General features: G+C 39.6%; 2 protein-coding genes across 13 annotated transcripts in view; both read right to left on the reverse strand.

Moving 5' to 3' along the window:
- Positions 1-606: 606 nt before the first annotated feature.
- Positions 607-4,325, reverse strand: LOC103721416 (uncharacterized). Of its 2 annotated transcripts, XM_088705195.2 has the most exons (6): positions 4,102-4,325; positions 3,835-3,956; positions 3,554-3,668; positions 3,248-3,362; positions 1,666-2,769; positions 607-893 (listed from the first exon to the last, which is right to left on the reverse strand). In XM_088705195.2, exons 2-5 carry the CDS (start codon positions 3,933-3,935, stop codon positions 1,703-1,705), a joined length of 1,398 nt encoding a protein of 465 aa, XP_088561321.2. In that variant the 5' UTR covers positions 3,936-3,956; positions 4,102-4,325; the 3' UTR covers positions 607-893; positions 1,666-1,702. The 2 variants fall into 2 exon arrangements, with proteins under 2 accessions (XP_088561321.2, XP_008809840.4); XM_008811618.6 differs by lacking the exon at positions 607-893 and having other exon boundaries at positions 1,290-2,769.
- Positions 4,326-14,885: 10,560 nt separating this feature from the next.
- The window catches only part of ARP6 (actin-related protein 6), a 41,254-nt gene continuing 30,798 nt past the window's right edge, over positions 14,886-25,341 (reverse strand). The window contains exons 2-8 of one of the 11 annotated variants that reach the window (XR_015969191.2): positions 17,493-17,778; positions 17,357-17,420; positions 16,160-16,244; positions 15,997-16,047; positions 15,860-15,922; positions 15,541-15,771; positions 14,886-15,463 (exon numbers count right to left, since the gene is read on the reverse strand). Coding sequence is in view for 3 of the 11 variants with exons in the window: in XM_088705196.2 (XP_088561322.1) it covers positions 15,653-15,782; positions 15,860-15,922; positions 15,997-16,047; positions 16,160-16,244; positions 17,357-17,420; positions 17,493-17,778 (679 nt within the window). In the remaining 8 variants the exon portion in view is untranslated. Of the gene's footprint in view, positions 15,783-15,859; positions 15,923-15,996; positions 16,048-16,159; positions 16,245-17,356; positions 17,421-17,492; positions 17,779-25,341 lie in introns of all 11 variants that reach the window. The other 10 variants (XR_015969190.2, XR_015969193.2, XR_015969192.2 and 7 more) reach the window with 10 other exon arrangements.

A 25,341-nucleotide genomic window follows, 5' to 3' on the forward strand; every position in this document is an offset into this window, starting at 1 on the left:
ATATGTAGCGAATAGCGAACCACTCAGGAGGCACCCTGTGGGCTGGGAAGGAGAGTTGTCCGGACACTTTGGGATCTGTTATTTGCCGATTCTATTAGGTGTATTCATACTCGTGATGTATGAAAGACCCGTTTCAGCAAATAAAAAAAAAAAAAAAGGAGAGAAAGTATACATGCTTCTTCCTTTATAAAATAGATTGACTTCTTATGGTAATAACCCCAACAAAAGGCATTTTTGTACATATACCCTTAAATTAGCTGCATTAATAAGTAATCATTTAAAATAGTTATTTATTAACATCATAAACCAAAAATTAAATAAGAGGACACCATTGCGAAAATAGAATAGTTTGATAGGTATATATGTAAATAGTGATTTTTAGGAAGGGGTAACTAAAATGGCAACATGCCCTTGAAAAGGCCAACAAATCTTTTGACTAATTTGTGGATGGAGATGCATATAGCCGTTGGTCCTCAAAAGGATAGAGGCTTTACAACAAATCTATTGTAACTCGGTAGAGAAGATGAATCCCCCTCTGCTTCTCCAAGGATCAAACAAGAGAACACGACTTACTAATGGGGAAAATAGAATAAAAGAGATCCGCCATTAGGAAGGAGAATCAAAACAGAAATGATTAAATTAAATCCTATACGTACAGCTGTTTTAAGCAAAGAGACTAGAAAGGCCTAAGAGTGCATGAATGAGGATAACTGAGATTTGTTCCGACAAGGTTTCCATCATAGACTATAAAGGAAATGTTTGAAACTCAAATAAATCTGAAGGCAAGTGCTGTGACAACATGGTATAAGGCTCAATACATCAGTGTACGGACGCTGACAAGAGTCAATGGTGGCGCAAGCTTCATAAAGTAAGCCAAAGAGATGGGATGATCTCTGCCAATAAACATTACAGTCACAGTCACAATTGTAGCCAAAAAAAAAAAAAAACATTACAGTCACAAGAGATGAAGCGCATATTCAAAAATAAAAAACTAATAGATCTTACGTAAATAAAAAATGCAAAGTAATAAGCATGGAACAATTTTAAAGGATTGACGAGAATTGTTCTATGATTTATATAGAACACTCATAGATATTTCTGTTTTAAGTAAAATCTTCTTTGCCTTTATTGCTCATGAGGCCTGGACAAGGCAATAACATCACCTAAGGCAAGAATTTACTCGGAGTCATATGTCACTATGGTAATAATTCACACCCAGTATCTTTCAGGCTGCCTCTAGTTCCTCACAAAGCCAAACATTACTACATAAATATGAATGTCAAATCATCTTTCAATGTAAAATGCTGATTTTTATCTGGTGCTGCACGCACGCACGCACAAACATTGCCATATAAATGTGAATGGCCAATCATCTTCTCAACGTGAAATGCTGATTTCTATCTGGTGCATATGCATGCGCACACAAGCAAGCGGTCAACCAGAGAATTGCCCTAATGTTTTAATGCATCAAATTTACAAACAGTACTAGTATCTAAGACAATCTTCAGATGCCACAAATGTCAATACCAAAAGCAAGCAGCTCTCTGCGAGCCGCTATTCGTCCTGCATTTCCGCACATCAATACTCTACTAATTGTAAAATAAGAAAGTAAAGGGTTCTGAAGGATGTTTCTTGATACTTCTTTATTGGGAGATGTGCTGCTACCTGAGAGGTCCATAAGCAATTTCAGCGCTTGTTACTCCTATGAGTTTGGTGCCTCCATTTTGCCGGATTGCTGGACAGTCGAAATCTTTTGCCTCCAGTTGGAGTACCCACCATGGAATGGACCACTCGTAGTTGCTTTGCACTTGTCAAAAGCCTCGACACACAATGCGCCTTCGCCCTCTGAACTCCACTTACTTGAACACGACTCCACTGGCTCGTCCATAGATTCTACTGCGAGGAAATCAAAGCCCTTATCTTTTGGAGGCGAAAATGAACTCTCTAAGTTCCAGGCTCTGGTTCTTTTAGGAGAAGGATCGTAGAACTTGCTCTCATCACAGGAACTGCTTGACCCCACATCCTCAACCTCATTATTCCATGCGTCCTCTGCACCTAAGGATGGAGAAGAAGGCAGCCCCAGGCGCAGTGACAAATCACAACAAATGTGTGGTGGATTCTCAGATGCTTTTATGAAGTTCGAAACTTGCTTCAAAGAATCCATGGTGCTTCTGCTACCAGGAACGTTCTGCATAGAGCCTGCCTCAGCCTTGGCGAGGGACAGAACATCAGGCATCATGGGTGTGACCGTGCTACAAAAGAGGTCCTGAGGCCTCTGATGAGATAACTGCGCAACTGTTTTGGGTTGGTTGTGGCTGTAGTACAGGGGATACACATGACCCAAACTCGGGCAAGTATAGGTATTCATTGGGTTCGGCATTCTATCTTGGCAAGAGAGTAGAGAATGCTTGGAGGTATAATGGAGACTGGAATTAGCTATGGTGAAGGAATCTTCATGCTCATGAGAGGCATCAGGGTTGACAGACTTGGCCTCGGGAATGCCAGGATGTACAACGGTGGGCTTTATGAAGGCGGAGCCCCAGGATGCAAACTGAGAAGCGGAAACGTGGTCAAGAGGAGGTGATGGTGGCAACCGATGGCCAGAAGATCCTATGCGAGACTTCTTGTTGTTGTTGTTGTTGTCGTCGTCCGGGAGCTTAAGAGGGGCAGCGATGACATCTTTGATGGTGGAGCTCAAATAGCCGCCATGGTTGCTGTGTCGCTGGCTCCTTGAAGTTCTTATGGGAATGCAGCCCAGATTAAGCGCCGCTGAGGCGTGGGGATGTAGCAGAGAAAGAGAACAAGGAGACAGAAGAAGGGAGGAAGGAACAAAAAAAAAAAACAAAAAAAAAAACAAAGAAAGAAACATTATTCCACGATCATCTTCGATTAAATCGACAATTGCCGTGCGCGCAGGCGCGCGTGAGTGGGCGTGGGGGCGGTGAGCACGAGAATGAGTGCTCTCGTGCTTCGATATGTTGTGTTTGGAAGGGTAAATTGAATCAAAGGAGGAACCTGACCTCCTCAACCGTCCCATTTTCCCCAACATAGATTTCTCCATGAAGCAGGATTCAAGTAGGAAGAAGGCACAGGATTTCAGAGGAAAACCAAATCACATAATTGAGAAGGAAGGAGGCCCAGGATTGAACATTTGCCTTATGTTGTGTTCTTCTTTAAGCAACGGAAAGGAATGGCAATTCGCACATCACATCACTGAGACGAGATGTTGGTGGTGAGGAGGTGATACCTTCTATGCAGGGCTGCAAGAGGTCTCCGCTCTCCGTAGTTTCATCCTTGCGAATGATGGTGTCGATGGCGTCGTTAGCTCGGTCGCGCAGCGTCTTCAGGTCCATGTATTCTGCCTGCAAACAAACGCACCATCACCAGCAGCACCACTATGAGCAAACCCTTCTCCTCCTCCCAGTCAGTCAATGGGGGTTGGCGATGTCGGTAAACGAAGGGGCGGGGCAGCGGGGGAGAGGCGAAGAGATGGAGGGGGGGGGGGGGGGGGAAACGGAGGAAGAGGAGGAAGAAGAAGGGGCCAGGAACAAACCTCGGAGTTGGCTTTGGAGTACATAATCTCCTCGGCCTTGAGAACGACGAAGGGGAGCTTCTCCTGCCATTCCTTGTTCTTGCGGGTGGCGGGACTGTGTACTTCGTTCGCCACCCTGATGAGTGATGGGCATCAGTGAAACAAAATAAAAATTAAAACAGAAATAGAAAGTAAATCATCACCGCCGCCAACACAACCACGCGCTCTGATGTCGGTGGTGGAGGCAATCGCGAACGAATTCGATGAAAAGAATAACCGGTAGTGGGGAGAGAGAGCGGAACCTGAAGATTTCTTGGATGAGAGATCCTCTAATGGGCTGGTGCCTGTCGCTGTGCCAGGCGCGCCTCACACACTCATATGGCCTAGGTCCTGGTCTCGGCATTTCCCGCTCCCTACCTTAATCCTGCAACACGCCCACCCCCTACTCAATCTCGTGAGCAATCGATCAAATGATTGGAGCAAGAAAGCCGCAGCGAGCGAGCGAGCGAGAGAGAAAATGATGCTTTTAGAAAGGGGAAAGGGCAAGAGAGAGCTACCATCCACCTCACCTTTCCTTTTTCGCCCTCAGTCCCGACAAATCCAAGCCCGCCGATCTCATATAATAAATCTCGTCTCTAAAAATGAAAATATTGTTTAGAATGGTGATGACTAGTAGTTGGGGAAGGAAAGTCCTAATATTAAGAAGATTTGGTATACATCTCTGAATCCAACTCAGCCTAAAAGCTTAAGCCTAATTTTGGATCCAATCATCTCTATCAACCTTTCTCTTTCCTACTAAATATTCCATATGAGACTAAATCTTACCCTTGATCCTCAACAACCTTCCCCTTCATATGCTAGTGGATTCAACTTTCCAACAAATCCAATCCACCACTCTTCAATCAAGCTCAATGTCTAATTACTTTTTCAGTACATCATCCAAGATTACGTTTTAACTAAACTCTTACAAGAGTTCGCTCTTATAAGAATCATTCTCCAGCCGATAAACTTAATATGCTTTGCTCATGTGAGTCCATCCATTGCGTCTATACCACATCATGATCTATGTATCAATGTTCCCATTCTTCATAAGAGGCACCACTCAATTTTGGACACCTTTATTATTTTGAAAAGTTTGTCTAGTATCATTAGTCATTGGTCTGGTACCACTTGTGGGGGGCAAAGAATCCTAACATACATTGTTGGAACCTAACCTTACGTCGTTAAGTTCTCGACCTAATTATCTATGTCAAGCTTTCTTCCTCCAACCAGTTATTAATGTGTAACTAAACCTCATGCATGATCCTCAATAACTAGTAGTATAATAACCAAAGTTATCAAGCTTGTAGTATTCTTAAAAATATTTAGAATAAAAATCAACTAAATATAAAAATTGTATGTTATATATGAAAATTTTCGTTTTGAAAATTTTCGTTACTGATCTTTGATAGTAGAATTTGGAATGCCTGACAGACTTCATAGACTTCATCGGCACACTTCATATATAATTTTAATACTAGAATAAAGTTTTGCATATTCACCAACAAAAAAAAGGCTTCTGAGTACGTAGGATCGTGAATTAATTTTATCAAATATGATATAATATTAATTATGTTTCTCCTTATACTTTTCTTTACTTATGCCTTTGGATCTTGTAGCTAGAGAACCGATTCTACTTTTCAATACTATCTTTGTCGGATTTAAGCTCTTGGCTAGGACTATCAAAAGAATTAAGATCTTGCTTCCGTCTCTGATTTGAAGATGACAGCACAGAGGAACAGTGCAACTCATTAGCAAGAAGTTTCAAATAGACATATGAGAAGAGGAACGGAAAGCAAGTTGCAGAGATCTTATTAGTTAACTTGGGATGTTACTAGGCAAACTTTACAAGAACTCAAAAGAGGCTCTACTGCAACTAATTTATAATTGAAGGGGTTAAATATAAAAAATTCTAAAACCTGAATTGGGCTCAAATGTATGAAGAAAGTTTTGGGTCCTCTTTTTCGTGCGAGCAAGAAGGAAAAATTAAGGTGAAGGGGCTACATTCTAGTATCCCATGTACAATAAATTCAGGTTCAACTTACAAGCACCCATCATCCACTACAGGAAAAATAGCCTTTCCCAACGCATTTTTCCCGACGCTAGGCATAAGTGTCGGAAAAAAATTGAATGAGGCCAAGATTTGCCGACGCTTTAAATAAGCGTCGGTAATTCTCCAGAACAGACGACGCTCCTGAGCGTTGGCGTAATGTTACAGGAACAGCCGACGCGTTTTAAGAAAAGACGACGCTTATTAGCGTCGTCCTATTTGCATCCTAAGACGACGCGTATACGTGTCGTCAAAAGTCAAATTAATAACAAAACCAAGCGGCCGGCCTCCTCTTCCTCATTTGGCATCCCGATCGATCAAGCCCCAGGTCCTCTCCTCCTCCCTTCTCTCCGACGACGAGCGGCCGGCCCTTGTCCTCTCCGGCGCCGAGCGACGTCCGATGGCAAGCTTCTCTCCTTCTCCCTCCTCTCCGGTGCCGAGCGACCGTCCGCATCCTCCTCTCCTCCTCCCTCCTTTGCGGCGCCGACCAGTCGACACCATCTCCCTCCGCCTGAGACCGAGGTAATTCAAAAAATTTTTACCGGGTATTACTGCATTTCTTGAATTTGAGTAATGCTAATGGAAGTATGCTAGCAAAGACAATCAAATCTCACAAAAGGTTGGGATTAGAAACAAAGCAAGGTTAGATGCATACTTTTCTCTGTGTTCTTGGTAAGAACATCCATCTCTGTAATGGTAGTTTTCATGCATCATTCATAACTATTTGAGGGAAAGATGCTTCATAACTTAGCATCTCTGTAATGGTTATATTGCTGCATAATTCTCATTATGGACAGACCAACTCGGTCAAGTAAACATTCATAACTTTTCTTGTTCAAACCTCTAGATTGTACGAATTGTCTACCATTGCAAACAAATCTCGTTGAGATGGCAAACAGATTGCTGATAAATCTAATCTCTTGTGTTAGTTTTTATCTAATCTCTTGTCTCTGGTTTGCGGCTGGATGCTGTACTCATCCGTCATCAGATGTCGTATTGCTGGTCCACCAATTGTTATTTAAATCCTCTGCAAATTTTGCAATTCTTTGAGGTTCTTTATGACTGCAAGGGAAGGGACATTGTTACTGATTTTGAAAAATAACAGCCAACTGCCTCAGTCCCATCCTGAGAGATGTTCTTTGATCCCATCCTGAGAGATTTTACTGTTTGGTGCCATGGTATAGAATGGAGCAATCATTGCTTCTTTTTGGAATCACCCAACTGAGAGAAAATAAATATATTTTGGTTGGTTAGATAAAATTCTACATTTTTAATTCTATTCTTTACCCAGTTATGAATGCTTTGCTAAAAAAAAATGGACAGACACCATGCCAGAAGATTTAATCGATTGTATTGCTTAATTTTTACAACTGCTATATTCAATGAACAAAAGTTATTATTTGCAGCCACTCGTCTTCTTATTTCTTTTTTCTTCTTGACAGAGTTCAATTGACAATACAAACCATAGCCATTCATTCTCTTCTCCTACATATTCATTTGCACAGAGAGACCAATTCAGCATACTGCTGATAAATATGCTACTCTAATAATTAACTCAGACTGCAATCCACTGTGTGAATAGCACTCACCTTTAGTAATTGGATTTTTCACGATAAAGACCGAGTTGGTCTGTCCAAAATTGTAACCATCCCAAAGACATTAACTATTTGAGGGAAAGATGCTAAGCTAAATTTTATCATTTAAATTTACGGAAGGGGGATGTCGCTGCTTCGCTAAGTGAAGTAGAATATTCCTGTTAATGTTGCCCATTAATACAGCTGCAGCAAAATCTAAATCTTGACAGAGACAACCGGGACTGTTGATCATTTGGATGAGCTTAGGAATGTTGATAACCTTGAATCCATAAAAACAATTGGTGAAAACTAAACAGCATATGCATTACAAGCAAAATTCGAGTAAAGAGTGTTTGAACAACTGGTTTAAGTTGGAAGACTTCAGAATTTAAAGCAGCCAAAACCATGAGGGAATAGTTGAATGAGGCTAATCAATGGGAAATCAGAAAATGAGTACATGAGGATGAGCTCCACATAACTGATCCCCTAGCCCCTGACTGTGACTGACTTAGAAATGTAGTCCTGCCATTTTTGTTTAGAAGTTTGAATGTTTGGTCATGCAGTCCTGCCATGGAATTTCCTATGCTAAAGATGTAGTTTTTCGTGCACCTCAAACTCAAGAGTCAAGACGACCTTGTTACTTGTCCACTGATGCCATACTGAATTTTTAGCTAGTCTATTTACTCTTGGTGAACATAGAAAAACCTTAAAAGACTAGGATAATCTCCATTTGATGAATGATGCCATGCCCACATACAAAAAGTTCTTAAGGGCTTTTATTTACTTGTGCACCGGCATACAGACACTGATCAGAAGCATAATCTCCATCTAATGAATGAAGTCACGTCTTGCCACGCCAGCATCTTTATTTAGATTTTATTTATAATTTAACTAATATTGCTTATTTTTGTGCATACTAGGTAACAACATGCTGCGAGGAAAACGAATAAGAGATGTTGAGTTTCAGCACACATCCGTGGGATCTTCTTCCGATCAGTCCCTGCGGTCCCAGCAACCCGACGAGCCCCAGCAGCACGAGTCCCATGCTCAGCATGAGTCTCATACTCAGCACGAGTCGCAGTCTGAGCACGTGTCATCTGCTGATTGTCCAGACATGGATGACGTGCACATCCAGAGTAATTTGATTTAATTTTATATATTAATTTTTTTTACAATCTAATTATATTAAATCATTTGCCTTTAATGTTTTAATTAATGGATATTTTATTTTATTTTTATAGATGGACTGGGGAGAGTGAGGAGGACACGAGGACCCACTCGAGCACGGGACGTGTGGAGCCTACGCGAGGATGAGAAGATCGTGGTACATTGCAATGAACTGGGGCAACCCATCAAGAGGGCTGCAAGCATTTTATCGACTTTTTTAGGATCGGTTGCGCGGAAGGGTCAGTTGTGTCCGCTCAACTATACGAAATGGAATGAAATGCTTCCTTCGTATAAGGTTGAGCTTCTTAAAGTTATTGAGGTAAAGAATTGAATTTGCTTACTATCACAATTTTATTTTTTGATTTAACATTGTTATAACATTCTTTAATTACTTTGATGTAGAAAAAGTTTTTGCTCCCTAAAGCGAGTCATGATTGGGTGCTGAAGTCCGTCAATCGCAAGTGGAAAGAATATAGGGCCAAGTTAAAGGCGGATTGGAAGCACGATGGTATGACAGAAGAGGAGGTTGCCCGTGTTTGTCCTCCTGATGTAATCCCTCATCAGTGGAGGGAGCTTGTCCACTATTGGTTTTCCGAGAAAGCTCAGGTTGTGTATATTTTTTTCAATACCTTATATTGTATTTATTAATAATTTAGATTACAAATTTATATTGTTTATTCCTTTTTTGGAAAGACATATTCCAACATTAGTAGAGTTGCACGAGCCTCTCAGACTGTTCCTCATACTTCAGGCTCGATGAGTTATGCTCGACGTAGAGCTGAATTCGTAAGTTTTTTTGAAACTTTTTGAAATTATTTTAAACTATTCTATCATATAGCATGTATCATGATAACTAGCTTGCCAATATATCTTTTGTTGTAGATGGATGATAATGGAAGGGAGCCTGGTAAGGTGGAGTTTTATAAGATGACTCACACCCACCGAGATGGCAGTTTTGTTCGGGAGGAATCAAGAGATATAGTTGTATGTATTCATCTTTGAATCTTTCAACGATATTTTTATTAGTTATATTATTGGCATACATTAATATGACCTTTTCTTTTGAGAGATATAGGACAGGGCAACAACTCTTATTTCAGAGCGCGTCGGGGAGTCATCATCATCCGACGCGACCAGTCATGTCGAAGCTCAGGTGCTTGCTGAATTATTGGGCCCAGAGCGTTATGGTAGAGTGAGGGGTTATGGCGTTGGAGTTACCCCCACTCAGTTGTTTGCAGTGGGCATGTATACAAGAAATGCTGGAGAAGGTAGTAGCAATGCAGAAGTTAGTAGACTTCGGGCAACAATTGAAGATATGAAGGATCGCCATCAGGCAGAGTTGGCGGAGTTGAAGCAGAACCAACAAACTTTGCAGTCTCAGCTTGACAATATTTCATCTATGTTACAGCGATTTCTCCCTCCTCAGGTAAATAACTATATGTATTTGATGACTTTACATATGTATCATTTATTTTGCATGAGTTAATGATTTTCATATTCTTAACTTCTAAAGTCTTTTTTTTTTGTAGATTCCTGATACTTCAACAGCTCGTAGAGATAATGATGGCGCTACATCCGGTCTGTGATACTTTTTAGACTGTTATTTAAGGAGTTTTCTATGTATCTTTCTTATATTTTTCAAAGTACATTGTAATTCTAAACTTATTAATTATATGACAATATGAATGTTTTGAATGATCTGAATATTTGTGTTGATGTAAATGTAATGCAGGTTCATATTGATGTAAATGGTGATTTATGACAAGCATGTGTTTTTCTATTTTTTTTTTTTAAAAAATTCCACGGCCGACGCTTTAAAGCGTCGTTAAAAACCACATCTGGGACGGGCTGAAACGGTTTAGCCGACGCTCAGATGAAACGGTTTAGCCGACGCTTATAAGTGTCGGCAAAAACCACCCCAACAACACCAGCTCGCCCGAGTAGTGGTCTATGACGACGCTAAATTGCGTCGGCAAAAGAAGATACACCGATGCTTTATTAAGCGTCGGTAAATCGTGGACTTTGCCGACGCTTTCCGCTTGCGTCGGCCAAAATCTTTTCTACTCAGGTATAGGCAACGCATCTACGACGCTTGCTGTTGCGTCGGCTGGGTTTTGGCCGACGCTAATAAGCGTCGGGAAAAATCAAGAAAAATGCCGGCAAATGTTACTATTCCTGTAGTGATCCCACCCTGGATTGGAAAGGTCTAAAGTATTACTACTACTCATGTTACACCACGAAGGGAAGAGCAGGAGCAGGGAGTAGAAGAAGAAAGTCGAAAAAGGCCCCCCTAGCCTTCTCGCCGAAAATGTCCATCTTCGAGAAGTTGACAACACGCTTCCAGTAACCCTTCGAGACATCAAATGCATGATTCTTGAAGAGATAGCTGATAAATAAGTGATGAAAGTATCTCTAGGCGAAATAATGATGATATGGATTTGTGAGGAAGATGGGGTGGAGAAGGAAGAGACCTTCGCCAACCGGTCAAGTGGGTTACCTAGAAGAAGCATAATAATAGCTATTTGACGTGCAGACGTACACATTGATTAAACCTCTTCGGTCTACTCACGCAGCAGTGAGCGCAAAAAAGGAAAGGCCTAGTGTTCTAGGAGTTGGACTCCACGTGGGCCGACTCTAGATTTTCATTTCGTTGCGCACAAATTTAGAAATATTGTTGTAAAGTGAAGAGTACGAGATTATTCTTACAATCTTACCAAAAAGAAAAAAAACTTTTCACGTCTACTTGATGTTTGCTTTACAGACCCTTGCGGAGAAACTAGACCAGCTTGGGTCTTTTGAGGCTGTACTATGATCAAATATTTCTGACTTTATCTTGTTATACGAATTTCCTATGACTGCCCTCTAAGTCGTTGCAGCCAACATGGTGAGGACAGGCCAATCGCTTTCAGGGACTCATCTTCTTTATGCTGTTGGTATACCAGTCCAAATACATCGAGTTGCACAGACAGACCCTATGAGCAAGAAATCAAAGTGGTCGGTGAGCGTATAAACCATACGTAAGTTTTACCTATATAATCCACCTACTAATTCAAAAATATATGCCGAACAAAACACAGACATCACATTATATATGAAGATACGATATGTATAAGACGAGATGGGTCGTGCAATTTCATATAAAAAAATAACCATATAGTTAAGTAGATTTGTAGTTGAGGAACAAAAGGGTGGCACAGCAACAATGTAATGTGAGTAAAATTTTTTTGGGATATTATCTCTTATCAATTGTTTGATAATTCTAGATGGATATATAATTTATAACATAGCGATGCGAACTTGATATGTGGACTGCCATCATTTAAGGACTAACCTATATAGAGTACAATTAGATATAACTAACCTGATTATATAAATGATTTAGGCTTTTGATGTCGCTCTGAGCTCGAAGCCTCGAATCATCTTCTTAATGCTATCCCAGTAGAGAGTGGGCCTGCTATACAGTCTCTTTTCTCTTCTTTCTTCCGCTCAAGAATCTTGTTAAAACCTTCAGAAGTCTCTTACATCAATTTGATTGGACTTTTTTCTAGAATTTCAATGAAACTGAGCTCCCCATGCTGCAGCTACAAGATGCCGGATTCCGCATATATAGATGCTGCAACTTTGGCTGCAATTCATTTGTATGGATCTGATTATGCAAGGTGTCCTAAATTCTAATATCTTATCTGGAGTAATAATCTAGTTTCTGTACTATATTCCTGCATCTTTTTCTTCTCACAAACAATTTTTTGCAGTTCAATATCCGCTATATGCAGTTGGATTAATTATATGATATTTCAGGAGTTTATAATTGAGTTAAAAAAAAGTGTTGGTGCAGGCAAGGTTGAAGCAATTGCGAGATTTAAAATTTGGAATTGAGTGTTGCACTTGCTCGCTTTGAGTCTGCATGATATATACTTCTTGTGTTAACGCTGCGTATATGGCGAAAGACAACCATGCAATGGATATTCTAAAGAACAAAATTACATATAGGATTTTTTTTTCTTCAGATTTAGATTATTTTACTGTTTATAGATAGGTGGATGTATTTGATAAATTTAGAGAGGTGTAGTTCTTGTAAACACATTTAGACCAAGTCCTCAAGGTTATGTGAGACCATTCTTCCAGCTTGTCATGTCATGTGTTTTTTCAGTCAAGTTAATCAGTTCCACGCAAGGGCAGGAGTGATTACCATGAGAAAAAAAGCAGGTGTGGGGATCACAGCATGAACCTTTTTGGCCTCCATGGCTCCACCAACAGTATCACTTCTCCTTCAAGAATTCCAGTTATTAGATCCTTCCTATCCCAAAATTGCCTCAACACTGATTTAATAGTGGTGCTACTGCAGCTTAGCCCATCGCTTGTCTTTCTTACCCAAACATTTATTTCGGAATATTGTTTGTCATGCTTGTATTATATATATGCTTCAAAAGTAATATTTCATGCTATTTTTTGTCAATATCTGGCATGCGACTATTCCAAGAATGGACATTTGATGAACATTGAAGCATGTTTTAATTAAAAGATCTTACACCTTATTGTCATTTTAGTGATGCATGTTGGTGTTGATACACATACTATTGTTACCAATGCTTACAATATTGCCGAGAAGATATTGGGTACTCATGGAACTTAGACATGGGAGATCCCTGTCTATTAGTAGATTTATAGATAGCGGACTTGCTTTTAACACAAACAAGGCCACGCCTGCAAGCTGTCATATATGAAGGCTTAAAGAATATTAGTGTTGTTATTTCTAGTTCTTTTACCCAATCTAGAACAAAATTTCACGGCAACTTGTTTCTTAAATGGATCACAATGTGCTCTCACCTCTCAGTCTTTTAAAACATTCTCAAGTTCATGGCACCTGTCAGTTGCTTGTCGTCATCAATCTTCACTCAAGGCCATGTTGATTGCAGAAAGGGACAAAGAGCACTGGCCTCTTGATGACCTAGCTCTTAAACATACCATCATGTGGTGGTAATACGAGCTTGTAACCTTGGCTTGATTTAAGTAGCTCGTGCATGCCCCTCCAAGTGATTGTGTTATATAATCTCCAAAAAGATAAAAAATTAAAATATCAAATTAGTGCACTATATAACATCCTACTGTTCAATCAATACTTTTTCATTTATTAGCTTACTTAATAGGCTTTGAATAGCATCTTCTTCTTTCACGATACTGTTTATCTTTACCAAAAACTGAATAGGTATATGAATCATACAACTAATTTATAGTCAGCTCAATCTAAAAATTGAAATCTCGTTTACTACTAGATTCAAAGAACATTGTTTTATTCATAAGAAAATTCTAAATGAAAAAAATGTTATACTACATCTTCTAATCGCAATAAAGTTAGTTTATGGAATTGGCAGATCATCTTTGAGAAGTTTAATTCCATGCAGTTTTATTTTTAATATATATTTAATATATATGCCTCTTGGTAAGAGTCTAAATCAATATCTCCAGTAATCAAAGTTTTTACTAATGTCACATCAAATAGTGGGAGCATGCCACCGTGCCTAAATGCTGGCCTGCCCGACAATCTTAAAAATATTACAACATAAATCATATACAAAGTGTTTGTTTAAGCTTGCTGATAGATCATGGAAAAGCTACATCAATTGTGAGAGTTACATATATTGTTTTTGTTAGATTATTTTTCTGAATATTACTTCCACCAATGTAGATTTAAAACAAAATTAAAAAAAGGAAGTCTTATCTTGCTTATCTGAACTTTAAATATTACTGTAACTTTAGTGGCTAACCCAGCAAAACTGACATGTTCCATATCTCGATTGTCCCCTAACATTGTAGTTATCAAATAATTCTGTTCACATATTTACTGTGAGCTGGATTTCACGTTTAGGTTTTTTATGGCATTAGCTTTCCTTCGTTCGGGAAAGCACGTGCCATTGTTGTCTAAACAATGCGACAAAGATGTTTGAATGGATTCTTTGAGAGGTATCTTCAATGAAACAATGCAAGTGATTGACTAGCTGCCGAGTACAAGAGAGAATATCGCAAAGTGCCTTTTACACCTGCTCTCCAAAGGGGGTGACTAGTGATGAAATCAGTATCCAAAAGGAGAACAGTTTTTGACATGATGATGATGCATTTGGTTTTATTCGTCTATATGATGCCAAAGAAGTAGGTTATTACACAGAAACGTGTTTTCATAGATGGTTGAAACAATATGCATTTACACGAGATCGAATTATAGCATTGATTTCTATGAATATAATATAAAATTATTTAAAAATATTGGGGAGCAGCGGTAAATTCTATTTGTTTTGGTGATGCATATATGGCTCCGGTTAGACCAGCTGGTCTTGTTTTGCTTGAAATAACGTAGCATGTATTTTAATTAATGAATTTCTTCCCAGATGCATATGATTATCTGCCTGTTTGTTTCAACCATCTTTGACGTCTCTACATGGAGCTTGCACTATGATTTCACATTTGCACCGCGTTTGGCAAAAATTTAGCAGTCAAATTACAAGCTTCAAGAGCCAACGCAAAAAAATGCATGAATCTGTTCTCGTTGTCATTAATTGAATTAGTGTCCCACATGTTCTAACGGAGTTTTTATGGGGCAAACTGTCGCCTCAAGCATCCCGTCGCATAAAGAACTACAAATAGCAACTTAAAAGCTAAAAGCTTCAATGCCCCATGGAAAATAAATGTACCTGAAAACTAGAAGTTTCTAATTTAAATAAAATTAAATAGAATAAACTAAATAAAATAAAAAACTAGAACATCCATCCAACTACGAACCTTGAAGCATGAAAAAAATAGATTTAATCACTCTGGAATTTTGAGGCACTTTTTTCCATATCCCACATACTATATTGTAATCCCCTAAATCATAACCTAGCATCCAGATACCCCTGTCAAGGATCATGTCAAACAAAGAAAATTCGTTGGAGTTTATAACGCACTGCATCCATGGTAGTGGAGGCTTATATATGGCACTTCAAACTGGCGTTTGGAACAGCTTAATAAGTGCATTAGAGCTGTCAGCAATTCAGACAACTGTCGTACCAAAGTAGTGTAAAAAGCAAATTAGGATCAGACCACAACCTTGTTCAAGGACTCTGCTACCTATCCTGTCATACAAGTAAAGATTAGCGTTGCATCTGTTCCAGATAAAGATGACATAATATGTACTTCTAGCTCACCTTCAATTTAATGATTTTTGTACTTGTCACCGAATAAAATTCCAACTATGAGCTCTTCCACATGCATGTCATCGAAGACACTACTGGCATCATAAACTTCCTAATCAGATGTTCAGTGAAAAAAACGGCGTCGACAGCGGGTAGTTCCAATCTCTTCATACTCGGACTTTGTAGTGCACATTGATTCAAAATCAGGGCTAGATGCCAAAAGCGACCCACCCCTCCATACACCTAAAATAGGACTGATCGCTGGAATATAAGTATCAAAGAGAAAACAGAAATGGATCTGAGGGGAAGCTCAACATGAAATTAGCCATACTCTTCTTGGGTAGTAACTTTCACTTGATAATTATCAGGTACAAGAGGCCGTAGCTCCCTTTCTCTGTCATCAGAAAAACAAGATGTCAAAGAATGGCATGACTCTGCCTCATGTCAAGTAGTGATAAAGAAGCTTACAATCGTTCTGCAAATCGAGGAAACGACGTGCTTCCACCAGTCAATATGATGCTGCAAAAGGAGAAGGCCACACACAGGCAACCCATAGATAAGATAGATCTCCTTAACCATACAACTGAACAAACAATAAGTTTTTGCACAAAATGATACAAAATATGATTACTTCTCAAAAAGCACAGGATGAAGATGAGAATGGCATGAACTAACAGCACGAACAATGCATTCAGCTAATCCAGCTTGACTCATACCTGTAAAGATCCAGAAAAGGATTCTGCATGAAGCGCATTAAAAACTCACACCAACATCAGAGCCATGGCATGCCCAAAAAAGTAATTGAGTACACAAACACTATAATTAATAAAACATGTGCACAAAGCTCTTATTATATATCTCTGCATGGTGTGTTTGTGCGTTTATGTACACATATTGAAGCGCTTTAAAAACTCACATCAGCAGCAGAGCCATGGCATGCCTAGAAAAATAACTCAGTGTGCAAACACTATAATTAATAAAACATGTGCACAAAGCTCTTGGTATATATTTCTATACGGTGTGTTTGTGTGTTTGTGTACTAACAGCTTGGTCATCCCTACCTGTGAATGACAGAATTACCTTATGAATTGCACTAGATAGATAAGCACGCATGGTGATATTTTTGGTATGCATCATTGTTTCACTTTTTAGTGCATTTGATTGCACTTGCCAAATGACGTGTCTATATGTATATGTGTGTGCGCGCACTATCCGTGCCACGATATAGTACTGTGGTCAGATTATCTTAACATGCAATTACTGCATAGTTCTCATGCTTACATAACTATCATGAAACTCCAAAATCAAATGGAATTCTAATCTTCAATGAGTTTAGCTATATCTTTCTTGATCCCATGTCCCTGAATAGCAAAAGACCGTTTTCAATTTGATTCAAGCTTTTGTGAATTATGGTATCTGATTTAGCTATGAACATGCAACCACAAAAGCAGTTCTGGCTGTCAGCATTTGGACAAGGTTCAGCCCTAGAGTTCTTGTGGCAGCAGAGTATTTAGGGGAACAGTCTGCAATTTTAGTTAAATGAAACAACCAACACATGCAAAATTGTTTAGATAAACAACACGTTATATATTAACTGCTATATTTTCTTTATAGTAAGCTTCTGGTAGCATAGTCCAGTACTTGAAAGGCGGAAGTCAGCAACAGATGATGGGCTCTGCCACATCATCAGTGCAATCCAATTATTTTGCAGCACGTTTGTACTGGTGGAAGCCCACATGTGGTTAGTTATATCCGCCAGAGACGGAAGTTTTCAGCAGAGGGCAAACTAGAATGGTATGTACTCTCCATAGTTTGAAGTAATACAAACCCAAATCAGCAGGACGGAAGAGCATCTCAGGTACGAGGAAACGCTCATTAGTCAAGTAGAACTCCTGCACAGGAGAAGAGTTCCTTAGATGGCAAAACTAGACAATTTCTTTTGCCAAAGCAGTTTTAGATGCTACATTTTTTGTCAAGTCTATTCTCCTCCGATCCTCAGGTTTCTCTGTATCATCCTGGAATTCTATTACTTCCTTCGGCCCACATTGTGCAGTTGAGCTTCCATCTGGCAGAGAAAGATACCTTCGTGCTTCCTCCAAGTCTTTGACATAGCCTTTTGTATGTGTAATACCATCAGGGAGAACATATGTGCACCTGAAGGGGTTGTCTTTTCCAGATCTCCTAGAGAAACAGTAAACATCGAATGCAGTCACAGATTTGCTGAAGGCACAAAGTATCTCACACTGAAACCTTCAATCAAAAACCAGGCATGATGATAAATATGCACGTCCGTGCATTTGTTTGTATGGATGTATCTATATAATGTAGGACCAATTGAACCAGTTCCTTCTTTGCACCAACAAAATCAAGAAAAGGTGATGTTGCACATAAAAATTTTTGCTAGAAGAATGAAATTTTGAGATGACATAGGAAAAAGGTTTTTTTCCCCAATAACCTAAATATGTCATGGTTTTAATATACGAGGCTTCAAAAGTTACCATGTTAAGATAATGAGAGTTCAGGCATCTTGTATCAATAATTTCTAAAAACCAATATCCACATAACACTAACCAATTGAATAATATTACACAGGACAACAGAAGAGAACAGTACCATTTGAAGCTGGCATCAAAAAGCTAGTTATCACAAGAAAGATAATTTCATCCTTGGACAATGGGAGAGACAATCTGATCTTTCCCTTTGCTCCATGGCATGGTAGGGGCTATCAGGATTAGTGATTTACGTGGATATACACCATTCATTATCCAGCTATGTCAATTAGAAACATGTTAATATTCCCATTTCCGAGCTTGTTTGACTCCTAGAAATAATCAATCTCATATTTCCCACCGCAGGTACACAAAAAAGAAGTAACAAGAAGACTAATCATGAATATGAGAAAAAAATTGATGTGATAGATAGCCAGCTATATCAGCCAGCATGAGTTTGAAAACTCAAACCACTAAACATTTTCTTCTACAGGTGTATATCCAACCTGATTGAATAATTTCTTGCCTTTTATCAAAGAAATACTGAATGTGCTGGAGCCTCATCTAAGATAAAATACACACAAAACAGATGATGTTATGACCATATTAGCATATCACATAGATGGACTGACCACGAGAATTACCAACTTTATCCAGAGAATATCCGCCATGTCAGATTTTTGCCTTCAGTTTCAGCAGACAAATTCAGGGGAGTGATCTGGAAATAGAACAGTTGTGATAGGTTCTCTCTCTCTCTCTCTCTCTCTCTCTCTCAGGTGAAGTGGGGTGGTGTTTCTTCTGTGAATTATTTAACACAAACCATTACAGGAAGAAAGACATTTGAAATTAAGATATATATTTGAATCCTACATAGGAAGAGGGATGATAAATGTGGAAAGAGACTATATAAAAAGACAATTCAACAATTATATATCATCACACCAACCATGCATATCTCATATAATACTTGTACATCTATTCTAAAAACAAGCATTCTATTAAAAGAACATTATTAAAGCACACTGCGCACTGATGACACTATACGACAAACATGAAGATAAAGTTCATATAAGAAAGTCTTTAAAGATGCCAACGATAACAAAAATAACAACACGAAGAAGAAGAAAGAAAATTTAGCTCCAGTAAGCAACAACTAGCGCAACCAAGCCTTCGTGGATCGTAGCTCGCACAATGCCAAGTAAGACTGATGCAAACAGTAGAAAGAGGGGATGATAATTATTTTAACATTCATTTATTAAACACAATAATGCAATTAATGAAAACCTATTCCTGTGAAATGAGGGCTGATCAAAGAACAGAACACAGCCTGTCTTAAATGCCAGACACAATAGAAAAGGGAAAAAAGAAACTATTTAGGGCCTGTGGGACATTCTTGCAGGAATATCCTGCAGAAATGGGACCTGTTGCCCTACCCAGCCTGCATCTTCTAAGGGTCCAACAAAGTCCTTCCCACAGGATTCAGGCTGGGGAGTTGGATTTGTATAGGTCATGCACAAGTGGACTTCCTGGTCCACAAATCCAGCAGGAAATCCTGCTGGATTACCCAAACGACCCTTAGGAAATATTGTTACACCTAATGAAAGGACAATTTTTTTGTAATTGAATATTGAAATGAATTAAGTTAGTTCAAGTCAATGCCCCCTTACATATGGCAATATAAGCATTAAGCAATGATATTATATCTTAGAAAATGAAATGTATAAAATAATTTATAATATGAATAAAACAATTAATATCTTGTTTTGAAAAAAAACATGCCTAACATAAGAAATAAAATAAACAAATAAATGCATAGATAGATAGATAGATAAAGCCTGAAAAAATAGAGCAGGCCTATAAAAAGAGATAACCTTATGCGTATGGAAAAAAAATAAATGCGAAAGGAAGAGAAGGGAAATAGGTTCTTACCAAAAGAGACAAAGGACACCATGAGCAGTGATATCATACACTAAGGCCAAGTTTGGTTCACAAATAGGGAGAATTGAATGAGTTAATTTATTTCTCTATAGTCTGTATTCAACTTATCCCCTTTTTAGAAGAATAAGTTTGTAAATCTATTTGATTGAATGCTCTGAATAAACTAAAAAGCTAAAAATGTTGTTTGGTTGCGTAACATGAATTACATGGATAACTTCGAACTTTTTGGCAATTGGAGATGAATAAAATTTTTCTCAAAAGCTGAATAAAATTATATGGCTTCCCTGTAATAACCCAAAATTTTTTTTTTTATAAAAGGGATAGAATAGTCCTTTAAAATTGATATAAGGGGTAAAATGGGAAGGAATCAAAAGATAATGGCATAGTTGTAGATGCGTTGAAGTGGTAAGGGTAAAATTGGAAAGGAATCAAAAGTTAATGGCATAACAGTAGATATGTTGAAGTGTTAGGGGCAAAATGGAAAATTAATAATATTAAAAAAAATGGTGAATAGTATTTTGATGTGACTTAATTGGGAGGGTTGTGCTGTCGGAGGAATGAAACTGAGAGAGAGGGAGTCTCAGGCGTGAAACAGAGAGGAAAGAAAGAAAGAAAAAGAGAAGAAGAAGAAGAAGAAAGAAGAAGAGGAAGGGGATTCGAGAGGGAAAGGGATCCCGGTTGCACTTCTAGCTGAAGGGAAAAACATAGATCTCCTTCCCCTCTACGCAAGGACCTCGATTTCCAAAAAGAAAAAGGTAAATATCCATTCCTATCTAGTCTTTTGATGACATTAGGCTATACAAAGGGTGGATATAGTCTAGAGGGGTCGGATAAGGATTGTAGAGGCGGTTAAAAGAGGAAGAATCGGATTTTGACAAATTTTTCCGGCACTACGGAAAAACTGTGTCGAAGTCCCAACTTCGGCGAATTATTTAGGAGGTCAAACGACCTCCGATAGCAATGCATGTTACCTCTTTGGAATCCCCTATGAGTGTAGAATGTTAGGTAAAAATTTCATCAAATTTGGAGTCTGGAAAGTGGATCAAACCCGGGATGAAGTAACCGGCTGTCGGTCCGGGTTACTGTTCATCCGGGTGGAAAATAGGGGATTTCATGCTATAATAAGGTATTAAGCCTAGATTAGGCTAAGGGAGATCTTGTACTCATGCAAGGGAGTCCTTAATACACATAAATGATGAGTTAATTAATAGAAAAAGAAAAAAGGAAAGAAAAGAAAAGATTTAGGGAACGGGGGAGTTGAATCAATTAAAGTCCCCTATATTATAATTGGCACGTAGATTATAGCCCTTGATACAAGACTAAATGTATTGTAAATGCATGTCACAGTTGGGCAAGAAGCTAGGAAACAAGAAGAAGAAGTTCCCTACTGCCTGCTGTAGATTTTTGGAGGCGTATCAGGGCTGTGCCGGATTGACAGGTGAGTGGGAGCTTGTACTTTGCACCATGAGCACATTCCTTATTCATTTTCATGAATGTTGCCAAGTGTGACTTGATTCCACCTGAGCTTATTGATTAATTGTTGTAGTAGATTCCTCTATAATCTTGATTCTCTATGCTTGATTATTTTGTACATGCATTTGAGGGAACATTGAGAGGAATTACGAGGGGTTGATGAGTAACCAAATTGATTCCGAATTATGAAATAACTTCTTTTGTAAATTGATTTCATTTTCTCTATTTCAAAGACTTATGAGTGGTAGCCTTGATTATACTCTTTTATGAGTAGTTAAATTGGATCTGAATTGTGAAATGATTTCTTTTGTAAATTGATTTCATTTCCTCTATTTCAAAGACTTGTGAGTGGTAGCTTTGATTATACTCCTTTATGAGTAATTAAATTGGATCTGAATTGTGAAATGACTTCTTTTGTAAATTGATTTCATTTCCTCTATTTTAAAGATTTGTAGAGCCCTTCTCATGGTATATTGAGTTGTATTGCACACCTTTGACCCCTCACTCCCAACCCTGATGTTAGTTTATGATTGGGTCGGAGTCGAGTGAGTGGTAGTCTTGATCATACTCCTTTTTAGTTGAGTACTGGGAGGGTGCATTATGGCATTTATGCATGGCTTGGCAGTATCTGCAGGACACCTATAGTCGATGGGGGTTGAACATCGGCCTTTGTGCACATAGTAGCCTTCTGGGTGGGCGGAGCCCAGTCCCTTCCTAGGGGGGACACGGCCCTAGGCGTAGGATCGGCCGGTCCTACGACTTATATTCTGCTTGCCGCCGGGCATAGTAAGACCCCGCGAGGTGCAGTATGGCTTTCCGCGGATGTAGAATTCCCGCGAGGTGCCGTTTAGTATGTAGATGTGAGATGGATTTCTGTTCTGGATACTGGCCGGCATTTACATGATTAGTGTGGTGTCTTATTCCTACATATGCATGTGACAGTAGGGAGTTGTTGCTGGTTCGCCTGGGGCGTAAAACCCACCTCCCGATAGCTATCTAGCACTTATATTATTGGTATGGTGTCTTATTCTGCATATGCATGTGACAGTAGGGAGTTGTTGCTGGTTCGCCTGGGGCGTAAAACCCACCTCCCGACAGCTGTCTAGTGATGATTTCAGTATATTGACACCTGATTTGTATGTTCCAGCATTATGATCTGTTGAGCATATTCATGAGTAGCATATATGTTTACTTGATTATTCCATATATGCTTCAGATGAGTTGATATTGATTGTGGTGATATTGATGATTTACTCCATATTCTCTATGTTGAGATCATGTTCATCTTGTTATTGCTCTTGAGATTTCACCTCGAGCCATGATTATATCTTGTCTCATGTGCATAGTACTCTCTACTCCACTCACTGAGTATTTATATACTCACTCCCCAGTTTGGTGTTTTTAATTGCAGGGCAGGTATTGTATAAAGAAGAGCAGGGTTAGAGATTGCCTGCTAGCTGTGCCGCTCCATAGTATAGTATAGTATAATGTAAATAGAGGTTTATACCTTTTGGTGTATTATAAACCTTCTATTGTATATAGTGCATAGTTACAGTCATAGATCCTGTTGTGGATATGGGTTTGACCATGGATGGATTGGAAAGCAGGTATATATATATGTGTGCAGATCAGTTGTGTGCCTGTGATAATGTATTGCTATATATTGTCCAGGTTTATTATGTGACAGATTATATGATTGCTGCTCTGACAGGTAGTGTGTTGTATGTATTGAGATAATCCTGACAGGTCACTATAGGAAAAGTGATCATTTTGTGCATGTATCATGCCAAATTTTTCAAGATCTATTGATGATTGATAGGTAGTAGGGTTCTACGCGGTGGCTGGTGGCCTTATGCCTACCCGCACCCTAGGACCGTCGCGGCGGCCCGCCGGGAATGGGGCGGGGGTCGTGACAAAGCTTGGTATCAGAGCAAAGGTTAGAAAGAGTCCTGTCAGAGCATTAGGGTGAGTCAGGATTAAGTATAGGATTATACTATGGAGCACAGGATTTTTCTGTATATTAATTTATGAGTCATTTACAATTCAATAAAATATATTATGACTCAGTGTGTAACGACTGCCCTTTCTTTTTGACTCTTTTAGAGACATATAAAGAATACCTCCAAGGAGAGGACCTGCTCATCCTGGAAGGAGAATGGAGCCAGATATAGCATTGGATGCGGGTTCTGCACATGTCGAGCCCCAAAGAGAAAAATCTCCTCCTGTTGATAGACGGAGGGTTAATGATCAAGGAGAGGTAGGAAGTAGAGATGCATTGATAAAACAGTTACTGGCAGAGAATCAGACTCTGAGAGAGCAGATTGCTCGGAGGAAACCTCCTACCCCATCAATAGTATCTATCCCACCTCCTGTACCTGTGCCAAGAAGTTTGGCCAGGCGGGCTCTAGATGATGAGGGGATTACTGTACAGGAGTTTCTGAGGCTCAGAACCCCGGAGTTTAAGGAGGAAGAAGGTGAAGATCCTCAGAGATTCCTGGAGACTGAAAAGATGATATGGAGACTGCCCTGTTCTGATGCAAGGGCAATAGAACTTGTAGGGCTCACAATGAAAGAAGATGCCTGGGGCTGGTACCAGAGGCACGTGGAGGACAGATTGTACAGTAGGAATCCTCCAACCTGGGAAGAGTTCAGGCAAGCAGTGATGGATGAGTTTTTGTCTCCGGCTGAGAGGCAGAATCGGGCTCTTCAGTTTGAGAGGCTGAAGCTGATGCCCGGAATGAGCGTATCTGAGTACGCTCGTGAGTTCACTAGATTGGGGAAGTATGCTCCTTACATCATCCCCACTGAAGCTGCCAGGATAGAAAGATTCAGGCGGGGTCTGATTTCCCCGCTTTATAATGCAGTACTGGCAGTAGAGGTCCCCACCTTGTCTAGGCTGATTGATAAAGCAAAACAGTGGGAGACCAGAAACAAAGAGGAAAGAGCTGAAAGAGAACAGAGAAAAATGAGTATGGGGAAAGGGCAAAGCAGTAGAGATAGATCTGAGGGAGTAGATCTCTCGGAGGGCCCGACGGAGCAGTCTGTACGCTCAGCTCCACCTGCCCCACGTAAGAGGAAATGGAGGAAAAGAGGTCAATCACAAGATACTTTTCTACCATCAGTACCTCGTCCTCCAGTCACTATGGCCAGAACTGAATCTAGGTTCCAATCATGGCCAGTATGTGGCATATGTGGGAAGCAGCACCCTGGCAGATGCAGAATGGGTCAGGGAGTGTGCTACAGATGTGGACAGCCGGATCATTTTGTCAGAGAATGCCCGCAGGGTGCCACCCAGCAGTTTGTGCCTTTGGCATCCTACCCTTCTGTGCAGATGGACAGGCCTAGTAGTAGGGAGCCTGTAGGCAGAGGCAGAGGTCAAGCACAAACATCACAGCAGAGTGCTGGACCATCTCAACTGTCAGCTCCAGTAGGCAAAGGGCAAGGAAGGGTGTTCACGGTAAATCCACAGGAGGCACAGGCATCGAATGCAGCTGTGACAGGTATGCTCCTATTGATAAGATTAAAGCTAGAGTGTTATTTGAATCTGGAGCTACCCATTCATTTGTGTCCCCTTATTTTGCTAAGAAGTTAGCTAAGGATAAGATATTAATGCATATTCCCTTAGCTATTAGTACACCTGTAGGGGATAGTATAAAAGCGAAATATATGTATCCTACCTGTGTGGTAGAGATAGAAGGTAAAACACTTCCAATTGATTTGATTTCCAATACCACACCGAGCAGAAAAGCTTCTGGTAGTATTGTTGCTCTACTTACCCCTTTGAGTAATCAGGTAATTTACTCTTTTAAATTCGAGGACGAATTTTATATAAGGAGGGGAGGATGTAATAACCCCAAATTTTTTTTTTTTATAAAAGGGATAGAATAGTCCTTTAAAATTGATATAAGGGGTA

This window comes from Phoenix dactylifera, chromosome 9 (assembly GCF_051530095.1).
Source record: "Phoenix dactylifera cultivar Ajwa chromosome 9, Ajwa_hap1_PhDact_Kaust_v1.1, whole genome shotgun sequence".
In the NCBI taxonomy this organism is placed as follows: Eukaryota; Viridiplantae; Streptophyta; class Magnoliopsida; order Arecales; family Arecaceae; genus Phoenix; species Phoenix dactylifera.

What these genes read in the sequence shown, in the direction of transcription:
- LOC103721416 (XM_088705195.2), bottom strand. Translation starts at nt 3,935, where the DNA reads ATGCCGAGACCAGGACCTAGGCCATATGAGTGTGTGAGGCGCGCCTGG. An exon ending in CTCATCCAAGAAATCTTCAG is followed by an intron (nt 3,669 to 3,834) that starts GTTCCGCTCTCT and finishes ATCACTCATCAG; the next exon opens with GGTGGCGAACGAAGTACACA. An exon ending in ACTCCAAAGCCAACTCCGAG is followed by an intron (nt 3,363 to 3,553) that starts GTTTGTTCCTGG and finishes GTTTGTTTGCAG; the next exon opens with GCAGAATACATGGACCTGAA.